At 41.6% G+C, this 12,037-nt stretch overlaps 1 protein-coding gene across 1 annotated transcript; it reads right to left on the reverse strand.

Annotated features, from left to right (window-relative positions):
* Positions 1–3,658: 3,658 nt before the first annotated feature.
* edf1 (endothelial differentiation-related factor 1) lies at positions 3,659–6,762 on the reverse strand. The gene is made up of 5 exons (XM_070988736.1): positions 6,522–6,762; positions 5,792–5,843; positions 5,453–5,613; positions 4,350–4,443; positions 3,659–4,255 (listed from the first exon to the last, which is right to left on the reverse strand). Exons 1-5 carry the CDS (start codon positions 6,597–6,599, stop codon positions 4,194–4,196), a joined length of 447 nt encoding a protein of 148 aa, XP_070844837.1. The 5' UTR covers positions 6,600–6,762; the 3' UTR covers positions 3,659–4,193.
* Between the last annotated feature and the right edge of the window lie 5,275 nt (positions 6,763–12,037).

Genomic DNA, 12,037 nt, shown 5'->3' on the forward strand with positions numbered 1-12,037 from the left:
TCACAGTATCATCTGGTGTTTTTTAAAAATTTTTTTGGCTGCATCCCCTTTTAATGTCATGCGATTCCTCACATATGATAGAATTTATCACATTTTTAACTCAGTGTTTCATTTTAGGGCTTTATTAGAGACTCAGCAGCACAGAGGTGACAGGAAATGAGGGCCGGATTGGGGTCCGGGCCCCGTGTCTTGTGACAGAGGAAGTGGTGGGTGTTGTTTTGATGTACAACATGAGCAGGGCTTCATACAGAGAGGCCAAGTCTTTGTGTTGTTTGTAGTCTTACTCTAGTTTCCACCTTAGAGTTCATGTTGCTCTGAAGTACATTATGCATGGAGCTCCTCAGCAGGAAATGAATGCAGCTGAATGCATCCTTCTTCTAGTCTTTTTACTGTTAGGTTATTTTTTCCCCAACATAATAGAAATTGGGTAGGTACATACATGTCTACAGTAGTTTGTGCAATTTTTAAAACTGAAGGAAGTATAAACGGGTGCATACCGAGTGGACCGAGCTTCTCCTTCAGCTGAGACAGAGGGTGCATTTCGTGGATCAACACAACAGGTTGTACGTGTGGTGGAATCTCAATTTGATTTTGGAGCCTCGGGCCAAAACAGACCCCAGACTTTTCCTCCACCTCAGCGCCTCCCTGAGCGCTGCCCCCACCCCGTGTAGCTTTCTGCTTCACATCGTTCTGTCAAAACCGCTGGCTGCTCCCTTGTCATAGGTGGAACTATGTTGCTATGGTGCTTTGACCAATGGAATGGCATTTCCAGGAACGCAGTCTCTGTCTCCCTCTGTCTATCTCACACACACACACACACACACACACACACACACACACACACACACACACACACACACACACACACACACACACACACACACACACACACACACACACACTTACTGAGTGAAGCAGCCTGTTGAGCAAGAATCCAAATAACCCCTGGAAACAACATGGCTCCCCTCTTTGTTTGTCCAGCGAACACCAGTCAGGAGGTTGCATGCTTGGAGTAAACATGCATCCCAGCAAACCGTCTTCAGGGCAGGGACCTAAGGAGACAAACACAAACACAGCACGCTCAAACCTCCCACGCCTTAAATAGGAACATGTTGCAAATGCAGCTGCTGTGAGAAACATTATTTTAAGTAACGTGAAACATAAAGGAAAAATGTGAAAACACTGCTCTGTGCCTCCGGGCCCATTTTCTTGCTCTGTGGTGTTTTTTCTTGTTCGTATAGGGATGAGTGGCCAAACACAAACATAATGTGACGACTTTGTTTCCTTATTTGTTCAACCATCCAAATTATTTGATTCTTTAAGTCAGACATCGGGTCTTACAGTGGATATAAATACATCCATTATTTCTATTATGCCTGACTTTCCATGTTATTAATGAATACCATGATCTCCAGCTAGAGCATCCACTTCTCTTTAAGTAAATAATAATTTTATAACACCCAATACAAAGGCACAACATACATTTATATGTACATCATATCAGTATTTTCTGGGACCCATAAGCATGACAGAATGTAAGTATGTATGCTTAAGTCATGTGGATGGTGCACAAACTGCCACATGGCATATTTCACCCATACTTATGTATTCACCCCATTAACAGTTTGAATATTTCATGCTCAGTGTTGGCTGGCTCAGCAGGCCTCGGGACCGCTTTGTAGAGAAGTTCCCAGGCCAAATTTCCACTCACATTGTTATCGCACAGCCAGCGGCTAATTTGACAGCAGCCCAGACGGCTGCTGCTCCATCACCTCGACACAGCTGCCCATTAAGACTGAGCCCGCTCAGCACTGGGGAGGCTTTCCCAGTGAAGCTGAGTGGAGGTGTGCGGTGGCTCAGATGTCTCCTATCTGCGTCCCTGCTTTTCTGACTCGCTGCCGTCTGAAACCATTTGCCCACTCAAGCAAATAAAAAGCTTAATACTGCTGCATGAACTGCAACAGATTCTGTGTTTAGGCTGTGAGTTCATCCCTGAAACGAAGCTCAAACCTGAGGCCATGAATCGGCTCTGTAGGCAATTTCACAGGACACATTTTGACATAACACAGTAGAGAAAACAGGGACGTATGACGGCTGGATTTCATTTACCTGCTTCAGTTTCGGGGTCCTGGTACCGTGCATGCTGGTTCACTGTCATGGCTGACTGGGACGCCTGAGTAGAGGAGCCATCGTTAATGCTGTTTGCAACACCTGTGTCAAAATGTCTGCTGGGAAAAAAAGACCAATTAGGAAATAGACATGGCAGCATTGCTGTAATTAATGAGCAAGATTAAAGTGATGCTTCAATGTTACCCAGAATCCCCTGTGACCCAAACAAACGGCCGCTGTAGTCACAGCTGCAGCCTCCCTCTAATGGTCACCACATTGATTCACAAAGTGCCAGAGGGACCACAAGGTCTTATCTCACCAAACCAGAGGCTGCATTGTGGGGTTTGATAGAGGTTATGCGATACAGAGGACATCACGGTTTGCTCTGCTTGACCGCTGTGTGCTCTTCCTTTGTCTCTCTCTCACCTGAGGAGGACCTAGTTCCTTGCACAGTTCCTCAGCTCCAACATCATGTTGCTGATGACTCTATGACCAAGGTCAATGGTGGCATAGCACAGCACAACATATCAGAGAGAAAACAGTTAACGGTTTGTGGCCTGCTCTGCTTCTGCTGCAGTCCTGGCTTGAAAGGCTGCAGAAACTCTTGCCCTTCCCCACATTTAAACTTAGCCACGCTGCCTCACAGATGATACAGACTTCTCCGGCTTTCCTCCCAGTCCTTCACACTCCACCAGCCTTCAAGCTCTCATCAACACCGCATTCCTCTCCACTCCAGTTTTTCGTCCTTGAAAGTGCTGCGCCCCACTTGCACTTCCCCTCGCCGTGCTGCTTTTGTTTTTCTGCAACAATAAGGTCCATGAATCTTTAATAAAACACAAGGCAGCCTTACTGCTGGCAAAAGTTATACTCAAATCAATAACCCATGGCCTGAAGAGGAACACTGTAGTGAAAAGCGTTGCAAATCACAACTATGTTAAGCTTCATCGGGGCCAGTCAGAGCGTTTTGTATTTGAAGGGTGCAGGCTTTTGAAGACTCTTGTGCTTAAATTCACATTTATACACCTGTGCTTTATCAGCAGCGGTAAAAAAACATGGGGCAAGTTGACTTTTGGTGGATACTCTTTGGTGCAATTTCACATGTTTAAAAAAAACTAAACATTTGAAGCATTTTTACATAAAGCAGTCACATCTTTGCACAAAGTCTAACTTCAATGTCGAGTTTCTGTACAGGATTAAGAAGCCAGTATAACAGTAACAGTATATTCCTGGTACAATTCTGACATCTAGTGGCTCATTATCGCTACTACATCCAGATTTTAGGTCAACTGTGCATTCTGCCTCCCCACTCCTGAACATTCAGCAACCCAAATGAAACTATGACATTCATGTTATAGTAGACATTTCTCATGAGTTTCATACATTCAAAACAACTGGTTCTGGTGGCAGCTTTGTCATTTTGAGGCACTGAATCCTTACGGATGAGTTCTTTATCAGCATTTACAGGTAAGATGTATCGAAGCTCTGCGACAGTCAGCTGCTTTTGTTGGGAAATCATGTGCTACAGTGGCTATAAATGCACACCCAGAAATGTCATGAACTGCCAAACTTTATTTTAAGATCAAAACAAAGCACAGCATTTCAACACTGTAACGACATTCACCCACTGTCTTACGAGTGTGAAAAAAAAAGATGCGATCAAGCACTTTTGGCTTAACATCATGCTCTGAATTAACGTTAGTCAAACTAGATGGTTTGGTCATGAAAACTAATTCACCTTTTATGATTTTACATCACTATCAAAAAGCTGAATTTATCATGCCAAAGCCTAAGCAGACGTGAGTGAAAAGAGATACACAGAACCTCGAGTTTGTGGTGTTGAAAAATGCGTTCGATCCTTCGATAATGTGGTCAAGAAAGGATTTTCTGATGACTTGTCAGTATGCAGCGTGTAATGCAGTGGAGCACCAGGTCCTCGGGCAGGACACAGGTGAGATCAGCCCAGGTAGAGGAAGGGATGGGGGAGAGGAGGAGAGTTTTTCAGGGTTCTTGGAGGTAGTATGAGGAAGGTTTCAGGAACTGGGAAAGATGGGACCTGGGGGGGGGCTGATTTCGAGGCTTTGTGTTCATCTCTTCTTGGGTTTTGCCTCCAGGGGTTGGCCAATATCCTTCCCACGCAGTTTCAGCCCTGTTTATGACAGAGGAGGAACATACGGGTCATACAGCTGGCAACTGATGCATAATAAACACCATCGCTCAGTTTCAGCCAGCGGTATTCTTACCAATCGCTCTCTCGATCTTGCCCAAGACCTGGTTGTTGGGGATTGCTTTCCCGCTCTCATAGTCCGCAATGACTTGAGGCTTCTCATTAATTTTCTGAAGAAAAGATTTGACATAAATAGTTTAGAATTGTGTTTAACCGGCAAACTCCTCAAGCATACAAAAGCACTTCCTGTGGTTGGGAATCCTTTTATCTCAGGGCTGCATGGTAGAAAACTGCCAGTAACACGTTTCAAAGGACTGCGGTCACATGTACCTCGACTTTTTCAAACGTTGAATAAGAGGAAATGGTCATCTACACTTTTTTTTTTTCTTCTCATGGTCGACATGATAAAAAGCAATGATGGTTAGGTTTGGACAGGAACTGGCTTTAAACGCTGGATTAAAAATACAAATGTCTGTTCAGTGAAAAGGAGGTGCAGGGCAGCACATAGCACGGGTGCTTCAGAGGCTGAAGGTTTTACAGCACAGGCCACAGAATTGTACAGTGTAAAACGCCTGCTACCACCTCTAAAAACGACCACAATAGTGCAGTTCATCACTAGAACAGGCATGTGAGGTCATTAATGTTGCATACAAACACCATCCAAACCTTAACAAGAGCTGTTTTCCAAAACATCAAAATAAACAGCTTGAAATGAGCAGAACAAACCTCAGCAAATGTAGACCCGCTTGTTTCTTCCTTGAGGGCTTGTTTGGAGTTTTGGTTTTGGTTGCTTACTGTACAATGACATCATTTTATATCAAGGATATTGTTGCTTGTTTAACAATTACAAGTATTGTGGTTTTGTCATTTGGAAGTTAACATCATTTGTGACTATTTGTATACAGGACTGTGCATAGCAGTTGAGTCTGTCAAAGACTTTTAAAGTCTGTATCCTAGCCTGTGAATGACAGCAGCACACTGGTTATATCATCATGATGTGACCATATTTCACTGCAACTTGACTGGCTTTATCCTAATTTTCTGCTTTTAGTCCTCTTTTATCCTCTGTGCATCACTTTATGTGAGCAAACGTCAGATCCACCAACATGCGTAACAAAGGTAGATGATGTTTTCTGCTTTGAATGTCAGTATATGAGAAGTGTTTCCAGCGTTACTCACAGTGGCCAGGTCTTTCTGGGTCAGGCCAGCCGTCTGCCTGCCCTGCTGGATGACCTTTCCCACCTCCAGGGGAACCCTGTCATGGTGCAGCTCCTCCGTCTCCCGGTCTAGTTTGGCTGTGTTCTTTGTCACAAGATGCTGTTTGTTTTGCCCTGCGGACCCTGTGAGACAAAGCAGTGGTTCAGTGTAACTTCACAGCAAAACCACAGGCCATTAAATTTATTTCATGCTTGCTATGTTTTGTCTGCAGAATTACAAACTGCGTGAAGAGAAGAAACTCTGAACTGCATCAAAATAATATCTCTCTGCAAGTGAACTGTACAAAAAGCAGAAATTTACATTTCTTGGTTGTCTCAACTTCGTCCCCACGTCTCTGTGCAGTGGTGACAGCCTGGAGAAAAGATGGACACGTACAAATCTTACATTTCACAACCTTTTCCAGGTTTACTGACAGCAGATTGCATTATGACTTTATGTGGATTATAACACACCCGACGCTCAGCTTTTGGCTCATAGCAACAGATCGTGTAGTTAGTCAATAATCAACCTGCTTATCTAAGTATGACGAACAAGTTAAACAGAAGATGACATGACCAATCCTGCCTGAGCACAATATTTCCTCTCACACTTCTGGACCAAAACGAAGCAGGAAATACATATTTTAGCGTTATTTTAAGACAGATTGTCTGAAGCGTTTACTGACGCCTATATAAGCATCAGTAGCCTCCTGGTTTGACTTTAACTACACAGTTTGCTAACATATGTCACCACATATCTGCATGTGGGTACCTAGTAGATGTTAGATTTCATTCCAACAGTTATCGACGGTTTAAAAATAGGGGAGACAGACGGTACTACCGAGTGTTATTTAGCTAAACCACGATCCATAGGAGTCGATGTCTGCTCGTAACCACAAGCAGAAATGTCTGAAACACTATATTTTAGCGGTTTCGTTGGGTGTTTACCACAATCACAAACCCAATTTGAGGTGATTTTAGGTATCCACCGTTAAACAGCTAACAGAGCAGCTAACAAACAAACACAGGCGAAGTGCAGTGTTCATGCTAACCTGCTTGGATTTGGCCTGGGCAGCAGTCGGCCCCTTCTTCCTCAACACAGTCACGGTATCCCAGTCACTTTCTGCCATCTTTTCGGGGCTTCAGTCGATACCCGTAATGTTAAATATATATAGAAAAATAAGTTCAACTCAGTGTGTTCAAAATTAACCCTTTAAATGGGGTAGTGCTACTTTAGCGTTTCACACGCTCCGTCCAGAAGTATCACCCACGCGTTCAGCTATAGCTTTATTTAAAACAGAGTGACGGACAATGACATAATGGAGGTGTCGGCAGCGACCCCTGCTGGTGGAGCCCGTTGACCTACATCCGGATCGACAGGTTTTCAGCCTGATTGCAATTTGTAAACACACGTTACATCAGACAGAGAAGAACCCACTGCAACGAGGCACATATTGCAAAATAGTTTGTTGTATCTGTTCGCCGTTTTTGAGAACAAGTGCACAAAAAGTGCAGGCTTCAATTACTTAAAAACTAAAGCCTACGAAGTCATTACTGAGAAAATAAGTTTGGACATTACCTTGAATAATCCCACATTGGAAAATTCTTTACATTATTATGTATTTCATCATTATATTTTATTAAGTTTGGATTAAAACCTTAATAATAATACTAATAAAAAATAATAATAACTTCAGTCTCTCTGAACCTAATGTCACCAGTTGTCCAACTTTGGGACTGGTCTGTAACCCTGAAGTTTGCATCTCTAGGTCAAAAACTTATACTATATTATGGTATATCTTGTGCATAATCATTTTTAAATAAGCAAATTTTATAAAACATACCATGGACATAAAACAGACATACTGACAGGACTGGATAGCCATGATTTTATTAAAAATCTAGCATGTTCAACAAGATAACAATACAGGACACTGAGCATCTTAATGAGTGGAAATGTACCAATAACAAAAGAAATGTGCAAAGAGTTTAGTTTTCAGTCATCAATTTGGTGGAAGTAAGTTGTACAATGGTCTGCATTAATCAGCTGATCTACTGGCCATTCTGCCAGCTCACCAGTTACAGGACATTTCAGAGGCAGCATCGCTGTTTCGTCGTGTGCGGATGGGGGACCAGCCAAACTCTGACTGGGCATCCTCAGCATAGTGGAGACGTCCCAAGCGGTGGCCATGTTTGGAACCCTGTTTTCCTGCCCATGCACGAGGTTTGGGGTTCATCTGCGAACAGATGAAGCAATAATTAGTGAAGAGACCAATAATCCTGTATTTTTACCCCATTTTTAAGAACCTGTTGGATACAAATCTAGTATTAATACCATTCATATTTGAGCTGGTATTATGCTGCATACAGCAAAACCAGGGCATGGTAAAGTAGGACTACTGGCAAGCATTTTATTATTATGGCATGGCATACCATTATATATATATATATATATATATATATATATATATATATATATATATATATATATATATATATATATATATATATATATATATATTAGGGCTGTCAGTTTAACGCGTTAATTAGATTAATTAATTATGCTGCAAATTAACACGCTATAAAAATTAACGCAATTAATCATGAGTGGCAAGTCAATGTGCAAGAATCTTAAGTTTGGCCCTTTGAGTGACCCGTAGGCTGCAGTGGCAGGTCGCATCCTACCTGCGCAGGGTGACAACAGACATGGATGCGACACCGGAGAGCGAGACAAGCCTACTTGGACCTTTGAACGGCAAGTTTATTTATAAAAAGAACAAAGATGGGACTATTAACAAGAACGCAGTGATTTGTACTTGTGTAAAAAAGAATTTTCCTATCACCGTAGCAGCTCCAGCCTGAATTATCATTTAAACGCTAAACATGTAGTTGCTGCTAGTGCCGCTAGTGCGACCGTGAGCTCACTCCGCCAACCCACACTTGCTGAGTTAGGAAAATGAATGAGCAAAGCCACGACAGAAAAACTGACAAACTCATTCGCAAAGTGGGTTGCTGCTGATTGCAGGCCGATTTCAATCGTGGAAGACGAGGGCCTAAAAGAGGCGTTTCAGATAGCGTCATCTGACTCTAATTTCCAGCTACCGTCGAGAACTACAGTGATGAAAAGAATTCACCAGCTGTAATGTGAATGTCAGTGAATTGTAATGTCCTAGAATTCAAATTCTTTATTTGGGGACCTTTAGCAGATATGAGATTAAAATGCGATTAATTAGATTAATTAATTACAAACCCTGTGATTAATTAGATTAATTTTTTTAATCGCCTGACAGCACTAATATATATATATATATATATATATATATATATATATATATATATATATATATATATATATATATATATATATACACACACACACACACACACACACATATATATATACACATACATATACATACATACATATATACACACACACACACACACACACACACACACACACACACACACACACACACACACACACACACATATATATATATATATATATATATATATATATATAATGCTGACTGCCAACTTTTGCACACACATTACCCAGATCCCACGAGGAGCTCACCTGAACAAAAACAGTTGTGTTCATGTGAAGCGTCTCCACTCGCTCTGACAAGTGATTCAACCAATCCAGATGGTCGCTGATAGACTGTGTGAGATCACTGTTGCTCTGTATTAGAGGAAAATCAGGTCAAAACAGAAGAGAGCTCAAGGAAAATGAATTTTGATCTTTTTTTTTTATTATTATACATGGAGATCTACTGCCTGCCCAATGTACCCCAGACAAGTTGTCCTTCAGCTCAACGGCAGCAAGGCGAACATGCTCCAGTTTGTCAATCTGCTCTTTCAGACGGTCGTCAAGCTCCTGCATCATCATCAGGCCTTCGTCAGGTCTGACGCCACCCTTGGTAGCCATCCTGGGTCATAGAAACACACTTGTTATTTTGAGAAAACTGTAACATGCTGGCTTGTGATTAGTGCTGTCAGGCGATTAAAAAAATTAATCTAATTAATTACAGGATTTGTAATTAATCTAATTAATCGCATTTTAATCTCATACAACTGACAGCCCTACTTGTGATATGATGTGACCTTGGAAGCAGCGGTCTGTGTTTAACAAGTGACTCCAATCATAACTTTAAAAGTTTAAATGTCTTTTTAAACAAAGTCCCATTGTCTTTCATTTTATTTTTGTCCTTATTCTACTTTGCTTTTACTATCATTATCAAGTGGGTTTTATTCTCCATCTTATTTTCCATTCATTTTTTAATCAATGTGAAGCACTCACTTGGTGCATGTCATTTCTTTTTTGGTAAAGCATTTTGAGCTGCATTTCCTGTTTGAAAGATGCAATATAAATAAAGTTTATTATTATTATTGTTGATGTTATTGTAGTTGTTGCGGACAACCACCAGAGGGAGACACAGCTCCACACAAACTCTTTGGAGCAAACTTCTGAGCTGCAGTGGAGGAAACTTGCTGCAACCTTTTCTCACTGAATTTCTCTTAAGATTTGAATACGACAAGTAATAATGGGTAACACGATGTTGACAATGGATTTACAGGCAAAAGACTGACACATTTGAGAACTGTCACCATTAAAATAAAAAGTTTACCATTACGTGGAATGAACCATTTCACTGCTCATGAGATATACGGCAAATTATGGTTTTACTAGCAACTGGATGAGAAAACGTTTGTTTTACCTTAAATGTGGCTTACAGAAACATTGCAGACTATGAAGTAAATGATATGATACAAGAAGTAATCACAGCTTTTCTGTATTGGTTTCGACCAGAATCACAGGGGCTACATGAGCGCATTAATCCAACTTTTATCCCCACTAGATGCCCTGTGAATCTGGTGATAACAAAAACGTCTCTAACTGTTGCTGTTTTCTTAACAGGGTGACGAATAACATGCTCACCAGTCGATTAATAAATCAGTTTTACAACACAAGAGTTAGCGTGATCCAGGTAAGATGGCTGACATTTTCCTCTCTGGAGCGACACGGATTTTGCTTTTACCCCTTTCATCTAACTGAGCAACCATGTTCGAGTTTTAGCTTCGGAAATAACTGTTTTGCTAGCGAGCATCGTTTGCGTGCAGAGGTTTTAACTGTCCAAACCAGGGTCCAGGTGTTTTTGGCTAATAGCACATCGTGCTCACATCCATTATCATACTACAAGTTTCATGGTGCTCCATTACAAACTAAAGGAAACACGTAGACCGTTGGTTATGCTCAGAACGAGGCTAAATGCTAACGCTACGTCTTGAATTCTAAACGGTTTTTGCGCGTGCAGGACACCAGCAAACAGGAGTCTGTCCTCGGACTCGTAAATCACGGCGGGGGCGACAAAAACTGTAAGTGAAGTTACCTTGTTTACCTGACGTGGAGACACTCAAATGCGCGGATGTAACGTCAAAATGCCGCAGAATCCCGAGGTGAGGTACGTGACTTTGTGGCTCCGTAGTCTCGAAGGGAAAAGTGTACTTTCTTGGTCCGGACAAGCCTCTTTGTCCCGCAGGCATCTCCGGAATGTGACACCTCTGACGTCACGTGGTCCGCTTTATGCAGGTGCGTTATTCATGTGGTATCACGGCGATTTTAATTCAGAAAACTTGTGACCAAACAATGGAGAAGTGTTCCGAGCCCATGTATTAATGTCCTCCATACAATCATGTGTTCACAAAGTGGTGAACCTCGCTCCATCCTTGCTTGTGAACAACTGAGCCTTTCCAGGATGCCCCTTTCATACCCAATCATGATACTATTACCTGTTACCAACGAACCTGTTTACCTGTGGAATGTTCCAAACAGGTGTTTTTGGAGCATTCCACATCTTTCCCAGTCTTTTGTTGCTCCTGTCCCGACTAAAAAATCTTAAAACATATTGATTCCATCAAACTCAGAATAAGCAGATATTTACAAAAATCAATGAAGCTGACGAGGTCAAACATTAAATATATTGTCTTTGTGCTGTTTTTAGTTGAGTGTCCCAACTTTCCGGAATCAGGGTTCTACAAAGAGTGGTTTGAGAGTGGTGTCGACATAAGTTATAAGCGGTTAAAACAAAGAGGGACTTTACCAAATCCAGATTGTTTCAGCTGGAGGCTTTTTTTTAGAGGCCTGAAGATGAAAAAGTTCCTTGCCTGGAAACCAGATGAATCTGTGAGCTCATGTTTTTTTTTTTGCAGATTCGTATTTGAAAACTGTTTGAAAAATGTTCTGGCATTACAAGAAAAAGATCCATAATTTGGTCATACTTTTCTCTTATATCCCTTTAATCTTCTTGGGATCCCTTAGATTTATCTTGGGTCTCCGTGGGGAGTTCTGGCCCACAGGTTGGGAAGTAGCAGAGCTGGCTACACAAGGATGAACAGGACAGACCCTTAAAACTGCACAATCACGAATGGTCTTGGATTTACGGAATGGCTTTTCATTTAAACCCTGTTTTGGTGTTCTGGACAGACCAGTATGTATGTACTGTCAGAAACTGTGCTGGACACATAGCCTAAAGTCATTTCCCCATAATTTCTCCTTCCACACAAA

This window comes from Chaetodon trifascialis, chromosome 20 (assembly GCF_039877785.1).
Source record: "Chaetodon trifascialis isolate fChaTrf1 chromosome 20, fChaTrf1.hap1, whole genome shotgun sequence".
Lineage (NCBI taxonomy): Eukaryota > Metazoa > Chordata > Actinopteri > Chaetodontiformes > Chaetodontidae > Chaetodon > Chaetodon trifascialis.